At 28.0% G+C, this 24,276-nt stretch overlaps 1 protein-coding gene across 2 annotated transcripts in view; it reads right to left on the minus strand.

Annotated features, from left to right (window-relative positions):
- The window catches only part of LOC107436527 (Ecdysone-induced protein 78C), a 170,570-nt gene that overhangs the window by 83,009 nt on the left and 63,285 nt on the right, over nucleotides 1–24,276 (minus strand). Inside the window, exon 1 of one of the 2 annotated variants that reach the window (XM_016048287.5) lies at nucleotides 20,984–22,740. The exons of the other annotated variant lie outside the window; for it this stretch is intronic. Within the exon in view, the coding sequence (XP_015903773.1) occupies nucleotides 20,984–21,503 (520 nt within the window). The 5' untranslated portion in view covers nucleotides 21,504–22,740. Of the gene's footprint in view, nucleotides 1–20,983; nucleotides 22,741–24,276 lie in introns of those variants that run through there. 2 annotated transcript variants of the gene reach the window in all.

Genomic DNA, 24,276 nt, shown 5'->3' on the forward strand with positions numbered 1-24,276 from the left:
TCACTGGTGTTTTCTGTTTTCTGAATACGTGTTTCCGTTTTGTAGTCGCGAATCCGTCAAGTTGCGATGTTTGGCGAGGCGGTAGTTTGGCGCTTAGTTTTAGGATTTTTCACCTTGTCATAATATTGTCATGATATTCAAGAGGTTGTTAACTTTTTAAAACGTGATTGGCATCAGGTTTTTTGTGCTCGCACCTTGTCGGGGGTGAAATATTTTTCAAGACAGGATTAAGAAGGCTTAAAGCTTTTAAACATCAATAAGGATTGAAGAAAAATTACATCGTTTCTAGAGAATTTTCAATGAATAATTAAATTATAATTAATCAGTATGCATTTACCAAATTTAATTAATATTAGCATGTTTTTTTTTAGAATAATTAGTGAAAGTAACATAATATAGTAATATCATAATATTTACTTAGCATTTTTTCGATTAAATCACCAAATAATATTGAAAAATGTCTCACTGAATAATCACATAAAATTATATATATACGTATCTCTGTTTGTAGTACGTAATTCTTCAGCTTGCGATATTAGGTGAGGAGGTAGTTTAAAGGTCACTTATACGATTTTTACCATATCATAATACTGTCATAATATACAAGAGGTTAACTTTTTAAAACGTGGCAAGGTCTGTTATAAGGAAGTAAAATTAGAAGTCAGGTTTACGAAGATTTTAATAATAAAAGATTATTAAAATTGGTAATATTACGAAAATTATTTTTCATTGAATAAATAGCTAAATGTTGTAATAATGGATTCCATTAAATGTTTGTAAAGTTAAATAATATATTAAACAATATCAATGATGCTGACAATTTTACCATTTACCTTCTTTTTTTTCTTTTGAATTATCATAATAAAATAAATCATAATAACATAATATCCGTAATAAAAATAATTTTCATTCTAAGCTTACAAGTTTAATATTATAAACCAATATTTTTAAAAATGTGAAATTTTCTTTTAATTTAATTGCTAAATAATGTTAAAAAAAAATCTTTGAATAATCACATAATGTTTTCACATAGCTCCGTTCGTAGTTCCTAAATTCATGTTGCAATCTTTCGCGAGGAGATAGTAATGCTCTGAACATAAAGTTCTCAACTTTTTATAATATCGTCGTGATTATTATTAATTATTTTAAAACTTGATTGGTACCAGGTTTGTTTCCTTGTCGAAAGTAAAATTTAATTATTTTTTGTATGACTATCTAAATATCAAAGAATATTAAAAATTCATATAATTATATTATATTAATAAAGAGGAATTTTATAGCATTCACAATTATGTATATAGTTTGATATTTATACAACATTTTTCAATTCACAAACATGACGATATTAAAAATTATTCATTGAATAATCATAATATTAATTCTATGTATACTTCATCTGCAATCGTGTATTTGTCAAATTGCAACGCTTGGTGATAAAATAGTTTTAAGACGAGTTTCATATTTCCCTCTGGTTACAATATTGTCATGATATACAATTCATAAACATTTTTATAATGTGATTAAGCATCAAATTTATTACTTGCATCGTGTCGGCAGAAAAATATTTTTCTTTGGAAAGACATGGTTGAAATTATTGATTGTATTACAATAGTACAAACACAATGTAAATAATCGATATGAATAAAATGAATTATATAATAAAATTTCTCCTCGAAAGTTTAATTACAAATATTTCACTAACTAAAGATGCAGTTTAATCATCTATTTTTTACAGAGTATTAAATATTTTTATAGAATAATTAAAAGATTATAAAAAAATTTTTACGAAGTTCAATATGTTATCTTGCATTTCTAACGATTTTATAAATGTGCTATGATATTAAACACTTTAATGATACATTTTTATGAAATCAGAATAGTTGTTGATCTTCTTCTTACGCGCACTATATAAAAACATATCGAAAAAAAAGGAGAAAAAAAAATTTTTTTTTTTTTGTATGCACTATGTTACATACGCGTATTTTTTTAATACCCTTTCATAAATACTCTTCAAATGAAAATAAATGTTTAAAAAAAATTACAATTATACAATGTATGCATAAAACAACTATCCGCGTTAATAATTTAAGATATTTGCTGCAATGAATATTAATTTTAAAGTTTGCTTGATATCCTTTTCTTCTTTTCAAAAATACAAACCGACATTACAACATAATTAGTAATATTTTTTACTGAGTTATTATTGAATACTTTACATTAAAATTGAAGTGTATAATAATAATAATTTAAGATATTTGCTGCTTTAATAATTTAAGATATTTGCTGCAATTACTATTAAGTTTGCTTGATATCCTTTTTTTTCTTTCAAAAATACAAACCAACATTACAACATAATTTGTAGTATTTTTTCCTCAGTTATTATTTAATTACTTTACATTAAAATTGAGGTGCTCTGCATTAAAATAATTATCTATTTACGTCGATTATTTGCTTTTGCTGTATAATTTTTCTTATTTATTTATCAAGTTTTATTTAAGGAGGTAGTATCTGTGTAAGCTACTTGTGTAAATGCTCAAGCTTTAGTAAAAGCAATCTAAACAAGTGAAGCAAGTAAACAATAAAAATAAAAAATAAAAACAAGCATTGGATAAATAAATAAAAAATTGTCGGTGTTAGCTTGTTGAGACGAAAGTCATTTTAAAACTATCTTATTTTCACACTTGATAAAGCATTTCTGTTACAGAATATATATCTATTCCGGATTGCCCCAAGGCACTACTTTTTTTATTTTCTCTTTTACTTTCCCACGCTTTTCACCTGTTTGGCATTCTTCTCGTTTGGCAAGAGTTCTAAATAAATGTTTGTATAAGTTCATTCGAATTTTTTTTTTTTTACAGAAAAATTATAAATAAAAAATTTTTTACGCATTTTACCAATATTTGAAAGCATGGATTGATTCAAATGGCAATATTTATGGTAATATAAACTATTGAATTACAACCTGTATATTACATTTATGCATACAAGTGTATGATGTTTCTAAACTAAAATTAATTCAATTAGTAAAACTTGAAAATGCTGTTAAAATAACTTGAACGCTTAACAAATGAAGAAAAAAATTACAGTTACTAATTTTAATAAGTATAAATTGGCATATATAGCACCACCAATTCAAACATATTACGCTTGTATATTGCACCTATGCATCCAATTGTATATTACACCTATGAATATGCTTGTATATCGCACCTATGCATATGCTATGCCTATGCACTTGTAAATTGCACTAAGCCAATACTAGTACATAACGTTATCTATCAAATTAAATGTGAGACTTATATTTTTATGGAAATAAAATTATTATTCGAAGTACAATTATTTACAATATATTTCTATTCGAAATTTACTGAAATGACATGATGAGCATACTTGGTAACACAAAAAGTAATGATTATAATCTATTAAAATTAATGTACAACTTTATGGAAACTATCTCTGATTCTGAACTGCTAAAAAAATTAATTTAATGATCTTCATATTTTTCATTGCCATATTAGGGTAAAATCAATATTAAATATTTAATATAAAAGGATATTTTTTCATACTAAGTAAAATACTGTAGAATTGTAGACTTACATACAAATTTTATGGGTTGAAATTTCGCTTTATTCCATTTAATAGTTTTTCTCTTTACTTTTCCTTAACGAGCATAAAAAATACAACTTTAATTAAAATCAGTTAAATTTAAAATTTCACAAATTGTTTTTAGATTAAGCTGTACTTATCTAACGTGTCGAAAAATTAAATGAAAAGCTTAAAAGTTTATTTTCTAAATTTAAGTATAGAAAAATTTAAAAGAACGACAATCTAAAAGGCGAGCAGTAATATAAGAATTAGTTTTAATAATTTAAAATTCATCAAGTGCAACTATTTAAATACGCTCTATACAAACATAATTGCGAAAAATTTTGATGGACAAACTGTTCGTGGATGTCAATTATAATTATGTTCGAAATGACTGCAGAAGCGCTGTCTCATACAAGAAAGAAGAAATTCTTGTAATTTACCGTATTATTAAAATAAATCCAACAAAACAAAAAAAAGAAACATTTATTTTAATTAAGAAAACTATAATATACAGTATTTAAACCGTTGATTTGAAAAATTTTCCGTTTATAATATCCTGATAGTTTTGACCACATTTGTTTTCTCAGTTTATGTACTGGCATCAGATTGAATTTTAAAACCATTAGGCCTACCCCATAAAAATTATTTATCCCATTATTATTAATAATAATATTCATTAAAATTATAATTAATTACTTCAAACAAGTTAAAATCTTAAATAAATTGATCAAGACAAATTATTAGTTTCTTTTTTAAATATTCTAAAAATTTTAATTTGAAATGAAAAAGATAATTTTAAAGCAACATATTGAATTTATTATAAGTCTCAATCATTAAAGAGTTATGTTGTCCGATTTTAAATATAATTCGATTTTAAAAATACGTGAAACGTTTAGTTAGAGTTATAAATATCATTTTAGTCAATGGCAAAAACACCGGACCTTCTTCAACAAAACCAATTTCAGAACTTATCAATGCGAACAGCTCAAAAACCGCATTAAGCACGCAATTTACGTAACTGAAATTTTTTTTTTTGACATTCCCTTCTTTCCAAATTATTGAAACAAAACATTCAGATCGAACGTTCGGCAAACGATTACCAAGGTCAATGAACTGAAGTGAGATGAGGAAGAAGGAAGAACAAACGTGAACTTGGCCTATTTTTCTTAATCAAGGGACTCACAAACACGTGCATACCAATGCCATGGACAAAAAACTCTTCTTTTTTTCCCATTCATTTGTGTGTAGTTATTTCCTCAAACAAATATTACTCCTCCGTTCCTTACCGGCATTTTTATTTACCTGGCTTTCTTGACCTTTAAAAAACGCGTTTTATCTGTTTGTTGTTCTTTTAAACGAGACTCGAGTCGTAAATCTACCGTATATCTAAATAAATAAATAAATTCTAAATTTATCTCGTTAAATGGTTTCGACTTTATGTAACAAAATTGTTTGGCGTAAAGTTAGAAGACATAACAAATTTTTTTTCTTTTCTTTCTCTGAATCAAAACAAATTGCTTTAGAAGTTTTTAGTTCTTAAAGCTGATATCTCTGCTCGTTTTAAAGTATTTAACAGGATTGCAACAAAAGACTTTAAAAAAAAAATTTTTTTAACTAATTTTATTGAATTTCCCTAATTTGTAAAACAGGTTGCATAAACTTTATCATTAATTTTAAATTAAGTAGCATTCCTTAACATAAAATATGTGTGCTATTTGAGTTGAAAATAAACAATTCTTTTTTTTTTTAAGAAAATTAATTATAAGATTATTACTTCTTTTCTTAAAATGTTCATTATTAGGCATCTCAAACATAAGTTTAATAAATTTTTCGCTAGATTTTCATAGATTTTTCTTATAACTGTACTTTTTATTCAGAAGGACGAAAGAAAAAAAAAGCAGTGTAAGATGATATAAAATTTTGCAACTACGATTTTAGAGAAATTTTCCGATTTTTTTTCCAATTTTTTCAGATTAAGAAAATTCCCAAATTTTGTCCTGTACAATGACCACCCTGTTTAATAAATATAAATAGATATGGGATTAAGTATAGGGATGTGAGAATAGAATAGAATTTCATAAAGTATAAGGATAGAATATATGCGAGGATAGACTTTGCAAAAAATGTCGGGACAATAAATGTTCATGTAAAATTTAGCAATACTTTAATATTAGGAGACAGTAAACTTGAAAAACGAAAAAGAAAAGATAATTTTTGAGTAAATGACTACATAAATAATGAAATTAATATTAAATATTAGTTATTTAGAATGCTTTTCGAAATCGTTTTTAATTTTTCAGTTTTTGTTTTCCAATGCAATAACACATAAAGGAATGAAAACATGTGTAACAATTTGACACCAATAATTCGTAAATTCTAAAATTTGTTTGTTTTAACACATCTTGCAGAAAATTACTCTTATTTTTAACATTATTTTTTATTAAATATGAATTTGCTTCTATTTAACAATAGATGCCAAAAGCCTAATCTATTTGTATTAAGTTTATATTTAATCATGACTTTTTAAATATGAATATATCTGAAGTATTCATATTCATTTATGTAAACATTTACATATGAAGTATTCATACATAATATACATGCACACGAAGCATTTATTTATAATATAAACATTAAGAAATACAGACCTTAGTGGCAAAATATGTAGAATAATAAAATATTATATTCAAATATACTTCAAAAAGGGTCATTCATTCCTTTTTGTATGTATTTTCGGAACTGGACTGAATATTTGGAAAGCTAATCACAACCTCTTTCTTATTTGCAGAAAAGTAGGCTAAATGCGAGTCTGTAATAAATATTTATTCTATATAATATAATGTGATATCTGTAATAAATATTTATTCTATATATTATAATGTGATATCTGTAATAAATATTTATTCTATATTGCTGAAATCCATGCCACTTTTATTAAGAAGTATGTCATTATGTAACACGACTTTCTTTTATTATCTGATATTTAACAGGGTAAGAATTATTAATATACTTGCAGTACACGTCATGGATGACTAACACACTATCTTTTATTCACAAAGTTAGTCATCCTCTCCTCGCTTTTCAAAGTTCACATTCATTCATTCATTTATTGTTCGAAGAGATCTTAAAAGTTTTTTTTTTTTTTTTTAATAAATTATTGATTTCTTTGTAATATGGGCAATTTTTTTTCTTCTAATTGAAAGACTTTTCTTTAAAATAAATAACTCAGTTTAAATTAAGAAATCAAAAGAGAAATAATTTAGAAATTACGTATCCAGAATTAGTAGTTATTAATTTTTTAATAACAAAGTTATTTTGACTGAACGAGTTTTAAATAATGAATTAAAATTTGTCATTTAAATTCATATTATCAAAATATGTTTTCTATTTTATTAGCTTTTAGGGTACATTTTAAGAGCTATACTCAACTTTGTTATTCTGTTTTTTGCGTTGCTAACTAGACTGAATATTTCAAATGCTCATGAATTCTGTTGTTTATAATAACATAATCCGTGCATAGTTCGTTCACCAGAAGTTGGCACATGGCTCCACCTCCACGGACGAAGAGTTCAATTCAGAGCGGGAGTAAGAGGCGAAACATCTCCGCGCTTGAAATTAAGACAACCCTTAATGCGCGCCAAACTCAAACAGCGAGTTCTTGTTCAGTCACTTAATTCGCTTTGTCATCTACTATTAGACTTTTCGTTACCCTAGCTAATTAAATATATTTCGGCAAAACGACTCAAAAAGGACAAACTATTCACTCGAAAGAGAGAAATATCATCAAATTTATGAAATATTTAATCTAAAGCAAATGCACATAAAGATTGTGAAATAAATATTTTTGTCATACGATCGCCAAATCGAAACTTTGTTTAGGAGATTGTCCACGTTCTTCTCCCAATTATACCGAAATAGTATCGTCGGATACCACGTGATGAAGGGAGAGCCAAGTGCCAACTCCCGATGAACGAACTATATATGTAATGCCTTAAAAGAGTGCCCAATGACTGTTAGACAGTGTTTAATACGATCTCAATTTAATTAGTAATTATTTAAAGTAGTATTAGTATTCTTTAAATAAATTGAACTAAAGTCGACTAAGTAATACTGTCATACTGTCACCATGAAAGAATTATGCAAATTAAACCAAACTTACTGATAAAGTAAAGTGAATTAACGCATGTAAATGATTTGAATCGCTAAGTGATTGCGTGTGTACCACTATTGCTCATGATTATTTGCATCTCTATATATGGAATAAATATCATCAATTTTAGACGATTCTTTCAGGGTTTTACAATTTTCATGAACATTGGTGAATGAATAATCTACAGTAAACTGAACTAAAGTCAGTTTAAGTAACTAAAGTCCTTGCTATAATATTTTATTGATATTATACTATCTCATTAACAATAAAGTATTATTGTAACAAGGTTCTTTTTAATAAATTTTACCAATTTTGTTCTTTATAACTATTCCAGTTACAATGGTTAACAGTTAAAGATTATTTATTACAAATAATTTTTTCAGTTCAGGTGTCTATGTGTGTGTGTTTTTTTAAGGATTTTAGTTAGGGATTTTAACTTTTAAAAACATTTTAAATTATTAGGATAAATAAATCAATATAACTCAATAAAGAAATTATCACTCAACATCAACAATAGGTTTTAGTAGAGCCGTGGTGGCTCAGGGGATAGAACGTTCGCCTTCCAATTAAGTAACCCTGGTTCGAATACCAGCGATGGCTGGTCGATACGAATCCCACACCCCGCTCGCATCGACCACAGTGCTGTCTTAAAAATATCCTCAATGGTAGACGGATCATGAGTTAAAGTCCCTTTGCCGTCAGACTAACCGTGGGACATTTTCGTGGTTTTCCTGTTCACGTAACGCAAATGGGAATTAGTTCCATCAAAATCCACAAAGCTAATTTCTCCCTATTCATGATCCAGAAGTTCCCTTGTCTTCTGGATTGGGTTCAAAATTACAAGACTACAGAGTTGAACATTAGTAGTCATAAACCCGAAATTGGGTTGGCTGTTCAACAACGGTTATAAAATGAAATACGTTTTTGTAATTAAGGCTCAATTTTTAATACTATGATACTTCTTTTAGATGGATTAAACATGAACTTTTCTACAATTTCAACAAATGGTAAGATAATTTTTTTTAACTTTTTATGTAGATTATTTATCAGCCGAGTACACAATACTAAATGTAAGACGCTTATAGTAAAAGAAGAATCTCGTTTCGCGAACTCTTTTTAACTCAATTTCAAAACTTCATTTCGAGGCGGGCGTGGCACAAATAAATAAATCTACCTTTTATATCCCTTTGAAAACGTACATAGCAAACATTTGAAACCCAAACTACTACATAAATTTAATCAATAGCCTTAACAATAAAAAAGTAATAAAACCTGTAATAAAAGGTTCGGAAATTACTTTTAACTGTTAAAAAAAAAAAAGTCTCTTTTCTTCCCTGAAGATTGGATGTAAGAAACTGAATCTCCATTAATTATAGCGTAAAAAGGAAACGATTCTAGAATGATAATAAATGATCGTTTACTGATATGAATCAAGTGAACAGGTGACAAATTAACTCTTTTAAACTTGTTTAATTCGTTATCAGCGTTTTGATACTTTATGTATTGACTTTCAATTGTTCAGGGCAGGTTATTGAGTTTTACAAGGAGAAAATATAATTATTGTTTGCGATCGTATATATCACACACTGCGTTAGGATGTAATTAGATGTTGTGTTAAATTATAAAGTTTCTATTATTTTCTTCCTTTTTAAAAAATAATGTGAAATACCTTTATGGCGGAACAAACAATTTTTTTACACTTTAAATTGAGATCTTTTAAAACTTTAACAAGCTCTATAGCTAAATATAACTACTTTATTTAAGATTTGTTTGAATTTTAAATGATTCTCGTTTATTCTAAACACACTATTATTTCGAATTGATTCTCATTATTTTTTAAACTGACATTTACTTAAATTTTAAGGCTTTCTCGCGGATTTAACTTTTACTTCGCATAGCTTATCTTTTTCAAGGTGATATTTTAGGAATAACCACAATTTATAAATATCAATAATGAATTAATCAATAAACTATTTGATTAATATAGTTGCATAACAAACTCTATTTTAGCATATGCTTGTATTTTTAACTTTTATTATAGTATAGTTCTGTATAGTGTTGCTTTCATGAGAACTCCTCCAGACATCAGTCTCGCGTCGTGGCGAGTACTATGGTTACGAGGAAAACTGACTTCGAATAGAAGTGAGTGGCGAATATAGTTTGTCTAAAATAAGAACTTCCCTAGCCATTCGCCTGGACCCTTGGATGTGACTATGGTAACGAGGTATAACTATTTCAAGTAGGGGTGTGGGGTCATTGTTTAGGACAGGTTTTGCCTTGAATAGGCGAGAGAAAGGGAATATTTTTCTTCGGTCTATTTTGTTAGACTTAGAGTGAAGAAAAGCTACCCTCCCTGAAATGCGATATTCTTGTTTCCATAGCAGCAGACGGCATCAAACTTTGTGGCGGGGGGAGTTCTTGATGTAGACAAACTATAGTTTTTGCCTTAATCTTGGCATGGATCGGTGAGAGTAAACCAATCGACACCTTCATTCTTCCATTTCAGCCCCATTAGACACGTACTCACGCTTGTTACTATAGCAGCAGACAGCCCATGACTTTTAGTTTGAAGGAGTTCTTCTCAAAGCCCAACAGTAAATAATATGTAACATATTAAATACGATATAAATATAACTCTGAAATAACGTAACTGAAAATTTTCAGTAAGGTTTTTATTTTCATTTTAAAGCTGATAGCAACTTTTTTTTCTTTCCATTTAATTCTCGGATTTAAAAAGTTAATTCTATATAATTTTGAACACGATTAGATGAAAACAATTATAAAATATATACTAACGTATAGTAAAATCATACCACGATTTGTTTAAGCTCTTTCAAAACGAAACAATTTATGCCTACAGTTGTAATTCAATTGTTATTTTATGATAATTGGCAGAATCATCCTGGGAAAAATTAAAAGTTGGCAGATATAAAATAATGACGAAAAATTTATGAACATTTATTTAATTAAAAAAAAACACTTTTAAATAAATAAATAAAAAATAATTTCTAAGATTTGTTTTTGATTTTGCATTTAAAACAGGAACAAGAAAATTTACTTGCTCTCAATAATGAAGATTAAAAGCTACAGAAAAAGCAAAAACTTTTAAACGATATTTTTTTTCAAAATTATATCCTATTATGCAAAATAATTTGTTTTTTAAATGTCTGCATACAGCATTGCGATTTACTTATTAAATATAACTTCTTAAGAATAATTTAATATATATTAATGTATTAGTTTACACTATATAATTAGATAAATACAGTATAAATATTAGTGCAAAAAGTACAAAAACAACTTTAAAATATTAAATTCTATATTAGAATTTAAAGTAGTTCAAACCTAATTTGAAGCTAATTTTAAGACAGTTGTTAATAAAATAGCAAAAGTTAATATAGTATAATATAGCAGAATAAAACCAATATATTTACATTTATAAAAAATATGCTATATTTTATATAGATCTATTATAGTCGTACTAAAATTATTACATAATTTATAAAAAATAAAAGAAAATGTTACGCACTAAATACTACATGCAATTAAAGTATGGAATTAACTTAAGAAAAAGGCTTAAAAAGTTTTTTTTAACATCACATACATATTTCGTGTTTAAAATTGAGTATTATATAATTTATCACATTACAATGCTAATGAAGTAAAAAATATTGCATTGATACAATAATTTGGATTATTATTTCTGCATTATGAATTCCTTTGTATAATAGATTTTCTGCATTATGAATGTTCTGTGTCAGCACTAAATAATATGCATTGCTCAGAACATTTTATAGAATAATCCACTATACTCAAACATTTTGCAGTAACATTACTATAAAGAATTTAACGTGTGATTTATACAAAGCATAGGGCGAAATTTACTATGAAAAGAAGAGATATAATGAAACCTATCTTTTTAAGTATTCAAAAAGTAAATCGGAAATGTTAATATTATCGTTTTCAAGTTTTAATCTAGTTTAGCATTCCAAACGATTTTTTAGGTCGTTGGAAAAACCGCTTTCTCCAACAACCTGTGACAATGAGGCCATAAACTCGAAAATCAGAACTGTGTTTGACACCTGTACCTGACAGTAATTATAATTCATTTTTAACAACCAAAGTTCTTTTTTTTAATATATCATTATTTTTCTCTGATCTAATTCATTTTCATTTCACTTTCATGAGCTTCATGCATTATTTAACGGAAACCGGGACTCGCCACCATTTTACAACTAAACTCGCGTACTTAATCGCATTTTGTATGCAACTTGGAAACTTGATTATACATATGCATTTTGCTCATAGGGCTGTTCTTAAGTTTTTATGGAAAAAAAATAACAGTGCTGGATTCTTAGAATCAAAGAAAATCATTTGTATATGATTAATCAAACCTACAAATTTCCATTTTCCACTATTGCAAAGAGTGCATTGCTACTCGCAAATCAAAATTATTCTTTTTTATTTATTTAGTTTTTGGGCTAAAAAATTTAAACAAATTTTTTGTCTTCTTAATTTTTGGTTAGAGGTATACATTATTGAAGAGGGAAAAATTGCCAAGATTCGCAAAAACTTTGCCAATTATACGATTACGAATACAATTTTAAACATAGATGCCTAAATAAAATAAATTTTAAACGATTTCTTGTGAGAGCTCTAGTAGATAAAAGCAAATAAAATTTAAATCCTGAAAAAAAACTAGTTAAACGCAGATTATTGCGGGATTTTTAAAATTCATTATTTAAAAAAATAACATTTTTATTCTAATTTTTGATTTAATTTAATTTGTTTTAATATTTTAAAATGCAAAATTTAAAATTTCTAACTAAGGAGAAGAGTCTTAAAAGTTTTTTTAACAGCTAGCAGTGCTCTTTGCCTGCGAAATTGGTGAGATATTCTAAGTAAAAACAAAACACTTATTACGTTTTCGATAGTATATAACTTAAAAATTATTTTTAAATAGAAAAATAATAAATTTTTTTCCTAAACTAAAGAAACTTTCCGTAGTGTTCTGAATGTGTTTTTGGCTGATCTGTTTCAGCCAGAAACACAATCAGCCAATTTCAGCCACTATATTGAACACTTATATTCAATATATGACTCATTTCCTATTCAATAATATATTTATTATAAATAATAAATTATTGAAGCACATATCCAATAACCAAATGATTAAACAAATTTTCAATCATATTTCACATTTTAAACAATATATTGGATAAATTATAAAATTTATATCTAAGTTATTAAACATTGTTTTAAACAATGTATTATATTTTAAGCAATTTAAATTATCGACATTCTTCCTTTTCCATAGCCAAGTGATTTCCATTTGTTTCAAACAATGCAACATATTTAAATTAATATATTTGATGAATTTTTAACAGTCATCTCAGAGAGCCAAATGTCCATATATCTTAAATAATAAATTATTTAAAATATCATATTTTAAATTTATAAATTATGGACATTCCCTTCTGACAGCCAAGTGTATTACATTTGAAGTAAAACATGTGATAAATTATGGACATTTATGTTCAATTATTAAATGATTAAAAAAAATTTATTGAGAAGTATCTTAATTAATAGATTTTGTTCAATTCCGGACACCCATTTCAAATAACCAAATGCTTAAACGTTTCCAGTTTCCAATAATGCATTTAAATTGCATTTCAAATAATCGATTTGATAAATTATAAACATTTATTTCCTTTAAAGAATTATGAAATTTTATTCTAGAATGTCTCATTTTAAAAATTATAGGTTTAGATCATAGTTTTAGTAATATATTTACTAAACTATGATAATTTGATAAATTCTGAACACTCATTTCTGTTAGCCAAATGTTTGAACTTTTTTTCTACTATGACATTTGAATTGAAAAATTTGATAAATTATAGGCTTTTGATTTCATTAACTAAATTATTTTAAAAAAATGATAAAGTAATAGTTTAAATCAGTGGTTCAAATGGCGTTTCACGGAGCTTAAAGGTTCCAAGGAAGAGTTAAAGGGGTTCCGAGAATTAGGACATTTGTTTTAATCCTTTAACCTTTGAAACATTTTATTATAATTCGATCCAATCAATAATCCGTTTTTTATTCCATATTTCCGTTGCCCTTATGGAAATATTTAAAGTAAAATGCCATTTTATTTTCAATAAATAAAATTTTTCTTATAACAATATATTGTATAAATTATGAAAAGATCATGCATTTATAAAACTTTCATTAATAATTCCCATCGCGTTTTTCAAAGAAAAATATTACCAAATTTGTTAATAAAGAAATATGTTTCCTTATGACGATTTTCAACGTTTACAGCAGTTGATTTTAGTTTTTATTTAAAAGAAAACCATACTTCTGCTTATTTATTAATTTTTAGGAACAAGCATACATAACACTTAAAAAGAATTTATAACTAAACTAGATACAGCTCCATGACTTCGAATTTAACAGTCAGACATAAAAAAAATAGCTAAAGATTATTAATAATAAAACAATATTAAAAAAGATCACTCTTCTTAAGTTTTTTTTTTTTAAAATAAAGTCTCTTTATTGGTAAATATGTTCGCAGTTGTCTTTATTATCAACGAAATTGAGGATCAGCCGAAAGAACAATATATTTGATAAAATATTGATTAATAAAAATCATAAAAATATTGATTGATTAGAGCAATAAATTTGATAAAAAAAAAACTCTCCTTCGATAATCAAATAGTTATTTCCAACATTGTAATGTATTTTAAATAAATAGATTTGATAAATTACAGACACTTAATCTCCGATAACTAAAAGATTAAACAATAGCTAACTTATTGCTCAGATATGAAGTGAAATTAGAGAGCGCAGACGATAAAAAAGAGGCGATTAATTTCCGGAAACCAGATGGGTAGTATTGAACCTGCAATCGTCATGAACAAGAAAGTGAACTGCTTCCTATTGAGGCATGAACACGAGAAGAATAGAAAAGAAAAAATGATAAGAAAAGGAGTAAAAAAAGGGAAAGATTCGCGATACGTATTCAAATCGAAAACTTCATTGGAACTTTCATTTCTGTGTTGTTGCCATCTTTTTTTCTTTCTTTTCCCTATCGTTTTCACGGCCGCGTCGAAAGTGCGAGGTCAATGACCTTGAAATCCAAACAATCATCTCTCCCTCCGTTGCTGCGTCTCGCTTCTGTGGCTTTCGATGCGACAAAGGAATGCCTGTAAAGATGACGCGGCACCTGAATTGTTCAAACCGCTTAACGAAAAAAGAATTTAAGAGAACGATTTAGGAAATTCTTCCGTTTTAATCAAGTACGAAGAGTATTAGTTCGTAAAGGGATGGCAGAACGTAAATAAACCGAACTATTTGCAGAATATTTACGATTTACTGCTTTTAATCTGTGTAATAAAAAAAAAACTTGAATATAAAAAAAGGATTAAACAAACAATTACGATACATCAGTATACATTTTTTTTTTTTTTTTTTTTTGCATAACACAAAAAAAAACTTTTTTACTGGAAAAATGATGTTTAAATTTTTCATGAACATTTAGTTGAACTCGTATATTACGAGCTCTGACTATCAATATAATTTTAAATATAAAAATTTCAAATATTATTTTTTTAATTAATCAATTTCATTCACTCTAATTAGAATTAAATCATATAAACACATAAAAATTTTATAAAATTAGCAATTTTTAATTTAAGAGTCTATTGCCAATATTTTCGCATGTACGCTCTAAGTTTTGCTTCAACTAAAATTTAATCACATTAAATATAACTGCGAATTGTGATCTCTATAATTATATTTTACAAACTTAACATGTGCTTTTTTAAATATTACTTAAAGTACTTATTTCATAACATAATTTTATCGGAACGAATATTTTTGGCCATGATTTCTTACCCAAACCAATAAAATTGGTAATTAGAAAATAATGGAACTATATTTGAAAAAGAATTTAGAAAGTTGTAAAATAATCTTTTACACCCAGCGCGCCTAATAAAACATTTTTTTTTAATTTTTTTTTTTTTAATGGCGGGCACTGAGTCTATTTCCCATTGGCCTCAGAATTGCTACTCTCTTATCGCTAGCCAGTGGGCACCTGTGGCTAAGATACGGCAGTGGAGTAGCGTCATCCACGTCATACAACCACAAACCTGTTGCCTAATAAAATAAGGTTTAAAAAAAAAAAACTTTACATTTAACAATTTTTAAAATAAGTAAATTCTTATACACCAAGCGTCCAAAATATGTTAAATTATCGTACAATTGAAGTAGAATACAAATGTAACTTAAAAAAATTGCTATACTCTACTCAAACTCATCGATACCTTAAGCCACAGTGTTTCCTAATTTGTAAAAAAGAAAAAAAAATTAAGTAAATTTTATTTTTTAAAACCTTGCCAAACACGTGTTTTTTTTCTTGGATGCATTAATTTACATTAGCAAAACTAAGCCACATTTTTATATAATTTAAATCCTTTAACACCAAGCCTGTACTTGATGCTCAAGTTACCACGTCAAGTATCCGAGTAAACGAAGCAAGTTAAACATTATGACACAACCTTAAAGTTAAAAATTAACATTAAGTTAAAGCTTAAGGTTAAACATTATGACATAACCTTGGAATTCGCCAAGCCAAATCGATTTTTAAATGTAATTTGAACAAACATCAATTCGTTAAAATAAGAGCTATAAGAGTTTTCTACAATTGTTGCTAAGTACAGACCGACCTGGTTAACCTATTCATATTTAGAAATAAATGGTGATGAAATGCTTAACGCCAAAGTATCTAAATAAGATGCGTAACGTTAAACCTTACAATGTAACGTTAAAATTTGAAAAACTTAGTCATTTTTTTTAAATACAAATTAAATCAATTTTTACTCAAATTCTCAAGACAAGAGTCATTGTAAAACAAGAGGACAGGAAAGTTCGTTACAGTCAATTATTATGAAACACAGAAGTGGTTTTCGTATCCATATTTGCATATGTACAAGACAGGAGCTTTAAGTTAAACATTTCGACATAACCTTGTAATTTGCAAAATTAAGTCAAATGTAAGTTGAACCAATTCTGTTGAATAAGGGTATTTTGACCACAAGAGTTCATGAGAGTTCATTACAGCAATTGTTATGAAATACTGATGTGTGGTTGTCCTGCTCATATTTGGCTTTCGCAATGCCACCAAAACGTACTTCAACGCTCAGAATTTTAAAATAATGACATAACCATGTTCAATCTATCTTCACGGAGCAATGAACTTCAATGACAAGATAAAAAAAGTTTTTCAACAAAAATTTCCAACTCTCGAAGGTAAAAAATTCCATGAACCTTCCAAAACTACCAGTCGACCTTGATACATCAACTACCCCCAAATCATTCTTGGGGCCTCTTAGCACCCCTAAAGAAAGCCTCATTTGTAATAAAAATAATAGAAAGAAGAAAGATTTCGAGGCAACTTTCGAACTGTTGCCACGCACTTGTTGGATAAAAAAGTAATACTAAGATTAAAGGGGGGAAAAAAGATTATAACTTTCCTTTAGCTTCCCCTATGGTGTGCACACTCGTCTGCGGATCAAAAGCGGTAGTGGTGGGGAAGGAGGGGAATGAATGGATAAATGAGGAGAAGAAAAAAATTCTCGGAGAGGAATACCATCAAAAACAAGATTCGTCTCTGAGTTCAATGACCTCGGTGAGCACACCATCCCAGGCAACAAGTGCGGAGGGGTGTTTTTGCATTCGAATGGACACCCACCCTGTATAGTGTAAAATGAGACATTGTGATACATGATTGGAAAGTTCTGAACGCGTTAAGAAAACGATTTCTTTTCTGCGTTTTAAAAAAAAATGGATTATATTTTAAAGAATAGTTTGGTTTTTTTTTGGCACTTTTTTAAATCAAAACTAGTTTCAAATTATTTTTTATTGGGTTGTTGAAATCTTCATCATTACATAAAATATTTTCCAAATTAGGATAAAAATAATGGATAACATCAAAAACTTAAACACGTTTAGGAAAAAAAATTTTTTTTAACCCGACCCTAAACGCGTTTATAAAACGATTTTTTCTTTTTTTCTTTTTTGTGTCTATTGCCAGTTTTCATTAGATCATTGAATGGAAATCAATTTTAAAAATAATTTTTATCGCATGACTTGCAATTATTTTTATCAACTTGCATGCAATAATTTTTTTTAATGTATAATTGAAATTTCGATTGTTAACTAGAGTAATTTACGAACATTTCGGAAGATCCAAACGAGTTTAAACAACGAAATTTCTAATTTTACATAGTTTTTTCCTGTCAGAATAAAAAAACTGAAAAAATAACTTTAAAGCTGTTTATCATCTATTTTTTATCAAAACTAATTGTAATTATTTTTTTAATGCATAACTGAAAATTTTATTATAAACTCAAGCAATTACCAAACTGAGAATTTTGTTATTTCCAGAATTGTTTTTACCCGTGATATGATTAGAACATCTGATTGCATTTAGATTTTATTTTTTGGAAGGTTCATTCAAATTTTTCTTTAGAAGAAGAGCAACAAAATTATTTTAAGAATAATTTAAAAATCACAAACATTTTATCAAAACTTTTTGATACAAAAATTAGTTTAACTTTTCAATGGATAATAGAAATTTTAATTATTCATCAGAACAGTTTCCAAATTAAAAATTTTAATATTTTTTATTATTCTTTTTTTCTCACTTAATAGAATTGGAAGATCTAAACACGTTCCGAGAGAGTTTTTTCTCAGTTTCATTTATATATATTTATTTTTTTTAAAAAGAACATACAAAATGGTTGTTAGAATAGTTTAAACCACACTCATTTCATCACATTTTTTAAATCAAAACCAAGATATAATTAATGTTAAAACATAATTAAAATTTCGATTATAAATTATAGTACTATTTGCCAAATTAGAAACTCGAATAAAATCACAGTTAAAGACATTTTTTCCCAGTTTTCATCATATTTTTATTAGATTTACAAAAATTAAGAATTTTAATATTTTCCTTCACTTTTTTCTCCAAAAAAAATATAATTTTTAACTGTTTTTAAATGCATAGTTGAAATTTTGATTACTAACCATACTAATTTCAAGTTAGATATTTTGATTTAATTTTTCATTATTTTACGTCTAATGATTTAGCAATAGTTAACTTTACAATCGGATTAAAATTTTCAAATTTTTCATCCTAAGTATATGCAAATTTTAAATTTTATAGTTTAAATTTTTGTGATATTCACATGTTCTATAGGTTTTTAATGGTTATATTTCTTTGAAATTAAAGTAGTCCATAACAGAATTATATAAAATACTTAAAATGCGAATTATTAAACAAATGTTAAGGTTTGATTGAACTAAAAAAAACCCCATTTAAATAGACATAATTAAATAAACATTTTCTGAGCTTTAACAAAAAAGAGTTTTGTGTCTAAGTCTGTGTGACAACTAAGTCTAGACCTTTGAAATTAAATTATATGATACAAATCAATAATTATCAATTTCTACTATAGTTAAAATGTACTTGTGGAAAAATTATTCAATACATAAGTATTAATAACTACTATATTTACTTCATAAATTAAAAGATTACTTGGTTATTTACACTTTAGAAAAAAATTCTTCTTCGAATGAGTTGGAATTTTAATGAACACCAAAATGCGAAACAATTTAATAGCTTTGCGCAGACTTAGTGTGTTTTCTCAAAACAAAATTTTCATACATTGAATTTCAGAAGAATGAATGAAAATTCGTTAATTATATCTGGATAGAAAAATTTGCACAAATATAATTAAGCTAAATACAAATAAGATTTATGTTGCCTTATAAAATTATTTTCTTTAAAACTAAAATAAATCATTCAAGTTTATAGAAATTCACTTTTTTATATTTCTGAAATGTGAACCATTCAATGACACCAAATAACGCTCCTTAATTCTTATCATCGAAAAAAAAAGTCGTGTTTTATTTCTAAAGATTGTTTAACTAGAAACAATCTAATGATAAATAATATGTACTTCAAATTTTAAAAAAAAGATGCGTTTGAAAGAAATATCATTAGAACGAATATTTGAAAAATTGTAAAAAAAAAAAAATATTAAAAAAAACTAAAAAGCACAGTAAAATTTTTTAAAAGAAACTTCAGCTTTAATTCAGAACAAAAATCTTTTTAATTATCCCAAGAACTTTTTTAATTTAAATTTATTCAAACCTGAAAGGTAATTTTTTTTATTTTATCTCTTTCATTTTTAAAACTGTCTTTTTTTATAAAAAAAACTTATATTTTAAATGTTAATATTTTTATTTACTTGTTGAAACTTGTCTAAACACTTGTTGAAACTTGTTGAAACTTGTGAAACTTGTCTCTTGCTCTTTAATTAGAATAAATTTACATTCATATACCATTAACTGTACATTTTGTTGCACAAATAAAAATTAATTTTCAATTTACTAGATCACATCTACGTTATTTTAAACTAGGCTTAAAAAACACCTAATCCTTTTAACAATAACGCAGTTATGTTAGTCAATATTTTTTTTTAACATCTTTTCAATACAATTCCTTTAAAAGAAATTTAAAATGTTTTATTTTACAAAATTTAAATTATTTTTTTTTACAGGTGAACCTTTTCAAAAGTTATGTTAAAATACAACCTTTTTTTAAAATTAACTAAATTTTTATGGGGAAAATCAAAAATAATCTCCGTTGAATATTAAGAAAGCTATTCTAAGAAAGCACTTTGGAAACCATATTAATTTCATTAGTTTCATCAGCATTGAAAAAAAAAAAAACTTGAACGGAAATAGCCGATTCAACATTCACCAATAAATAACCAATATTCACCAAATAAAAATAGTACTGACTTGATATAATCCAAGAAAAAATGACTTAAAATTATTTATTAAAAAAAAAATTTAAATGAGTAAGGAAATAAGTCATGTTATACCAAAAACCACTTTCATATTATTAACAAAGTATAGCGAAATTCACTGTTTTAAATATGCAACACTTAAAGGAATTAGTCAGTACGGTTTTACTGTAATCAGCAACTACCATTAACATGCATTTTTAAATTACGATCTAATTTAATTAACTCAACTAATTTAATTTTGAGAATTAACTCCAAAACACGTGATATACCAAAATATCGAATTTCATAAATAATATGTCAATATTCACCTAATACTGTATACACTGACTCAGATAAGGTATATTTAAGACTGATAATAACTTACCAGATGAAGAACTTGAAGATTTAGATGGTGAATATCCTTTCTGCGCCACATATTTACGTTGAGGGGTTGTTGAACTCTCAACTCCTTTTTGTTCATAGAGAAGTGTTATGCCTGGATAAGAGTGTCCACTACTGTTAGGGGAAAATGGTGGGGGACTACGTCCCATCAAGTCCGGTGATCCACTGGTCACCACTGGCGATGTGATATAACTCATATCGTCCCCACTACTAACAACTGCTGCAGGCCGAATATTAGTCACCACCGGTTCGTAGTTATAGTCCTTTTTTATATTGTGATGGAAGGTACTGACCGGCTCGGCCATTGGAGCAAGAGGATCAAAAAATGTCTTTTTGTCGTCAAACAGTCCGATACCAAAATCTGTTGAAGAGGCTGGGTCAAAGCCCAAGTCCGCCATTTGATCATCATGGGGGTGGCCCAGGGGGCTGACCACAGTCGAAGTCACTGAAGATGTGAAATCTTCCGCAGACCCACATTCTTCCACTTTAATAAAAACGTCCATATCAATGTATAGTTTGTCCTATGTCAAGAATTTTTTACGGAGTGTTTGAAACCTCCAGCAATCACCGATGGTGCGACATAGCGATTAGGGGTGTTAGATAATACAGGTGGAACAAACAACATTCATGAATTTCTTTCCTCTACCGCTTTCAAGTAAAACTTGTACTAAAATATTTCAAATCCAAGCTTAAAATATCACAATGTTCGGTTTAAGAATAAGGCACTTTCAAAGTCTAGTTCTAGAAACAGTCAACAATTGTGTAAAAGGGAATGCTTAAAAGTTGTTACAAAAAATTTTTTTCTAAGAGGAATGATCGATTCAGTAAAAGAAAAATTTTCAAAAATAATTCTTGTAAAAATATAAATTTCTATCAAACTTGAATCACTTAAAAGTTCTAAAAATAATCTTACCCAGACTATTGAACTCTGTGTACACGTTGCAGGTACTCGAAAACTGCACAGATTTTGTAGTGTTCTGATGATAATTGGACAGCGTACGCAAAATTAATTTTCATTACCTTGAAATATAGATGAAGGCACAGTCTCTGATTTACTGCCAACTATTCAAGTTCATTCGCTTCAAATCAGTTCTGGAGTTAAACTCCAGCTATGGGGGACCCGGGGTCATTGACCTCAGAAAGCGATTACAGATTCCAAAATAAGAAATGCAATATCTTGAAGACGACATGCAGAACACTTCAAAAACCAAAAATTACTTTCTCCGGAAAAAAATATTGAAGGACAAGCAGACAAAAAGATATCCAGGAAACGATCTTCTCGCCGTAGTCTTGACCATCAAAAAACGCACCGACCATCAAACAACAAGAGCGCGGAAACGCCGATCCCCGCACGGGACGTTTTGGAATACGAGAGGAAAGTTTGGGGGCAACTTTCTCTGTTGAGAACCAACCGGCAAGTGTCGATTCCGATCCTGTTTACCTGGTAGGTCAACGAACCAGGTAGAACCAGCGCGGAGCGAACCTGTCCTACCCTCCTTCAGGTGTGTGTAGAGAACTTACACCATGACCAAAAACCGGTGGCTTTCCACCAGAGTTGTTGGACCACTTCTATCTCTCCATCCCAACTAGTTTTCGGATTTGCTGAAGAAGTACCGTTAGAAGTTAATGCGTCAGCTTACTCAAATGCTTATTACCATCCAAACAGATCATCATACTTTCTTCTTCTTTTTTCACGCTTTCTTCGTCTTCTTGTTTGTTGTTATTAGCTCTTCGGAGTCTGCATCTTCTTCAGGTTCAGGTTTTTATTTTGTTACGCATCTTCCCCTCTTTTTCTTCTTCCCCCCTTCTCCTAAATTCCCTTCTGGTGGGTGTTTAAAATAATAAAGGAGATGGTTCGGGATTTTTATCGTCGAACAAGGATAAACAGTGTGGTGGCGGATGGAATTTTTCAAGCGATCACATCTTCCAGGGATAAGAAAAAATAATTTCAAGGTTCGTCGGATATTACGGAAGTGATTACTTGCATATTTCCCGTTTTCATCTAATTTCAATGTCGCTTGACGCAAAGAAATTAACGATTGCGATTAATGTCATGCATGACATTTGAAAGATTCGCAAAGTTTTGTCTTCAATTATATTTGCTACATGCAATGCGACCACCCGCGTACTTAGGTCTTCATTCGTTACAACTCTAATAACGATGATGAATAAAATCATTCATTTGAAGCTTCTCTTACACGTTCCCAACTAAGAAAACATGATAACAGATTATATCTCACTGTTAATTTGACGATAGCAGTTTTACCCATCTATTCTAGTTTATTCTATTAACAAATCCATACAGTTGTACAGTATTACAGACAGTATTTTACAGAAAACTGAATAGATAATAAAGGTCTGAAGCCATTTCACGTTTCATCCCGCGCGGCCACAAACACATGTGTTGGGTAAATTCTGCAGAGCACCAACATTGTTCAGTAATTTCTGTGCTGTGCTGAACATAAGAACGTGAACTTGCAGGATGCTAATTATTTGTGTTACAATTAGCTATTAGTTTTGCGAAAGTTTTTACGCATCGGCAATTTTACACAGTTCACTAATCCATATAGTTCAAATATGAATAAACATCATAGATAATTGAGACATTTAGCACTTTTACGCAAAATACAGCTTTACACTTCTCACAAATCCATGCAAATTTAAATACAATCTAACTTGGTCGATAATTAAAAGATTTAGCGTCATTCACGTAGTATCCTATTTTACAGTTCTTACAAATGCAAGCAATGGTAGACAATAAAGATCTTTAGCAGTTTCACACAGCCTTCCGTTATATATTTCTCACAAATCCATAAAATTTTAAATACAAACAAACTTTGTAGATGATTGAGAAATTAAAAGCTGTCGCGTAGCATCCGGTTTTACACTTCTCACAAATCTATACAAGGCTTAACACAAGCAAACCGTTTTACGCTTCTCACAAGTTCATAAACGTTTGAATACAAGCAAACTTTATAGACAATTGAAGGATTTAGCGTTTTCACTTTGCATTCAATTTTGCACTTCTCACAAATCTATACAATTTTACAAAATACAAGAAAACTTAAATGGAAAGAAGACAATTAAGAGCTGTCACGTAGCATCTCGTTTTAAACTTCTCACAAATCTATACAATTTTAAACTTAAGCACACCTTTTGACATTTCTCACAAATCTATACCATTTTCAAGACAAGCAAACTTTATTGACAACTGAGAGATGAAGAGCTGTCACGCAACATATCGTTTGTCATTTCGCACAAACACATGCAATTATA

The sequence above is a fragment of the Parasteatoda tepidariorum genome, chromosome 4, assembly GCF_982258835.1.
Source record: "Parasteatoda tepidariorum strain Cologne lab strain chromosome 4, Ptep-v5.0, whole genome shotgun sequence".
NCBI classification, from domain to species: domain Eukaryota; kingdom Metazoa; phylum Arthropoda; class Arachnida; order Araneae; family Theridiidae; genus Parasteatoda; species Parasteatoda tepidariorum.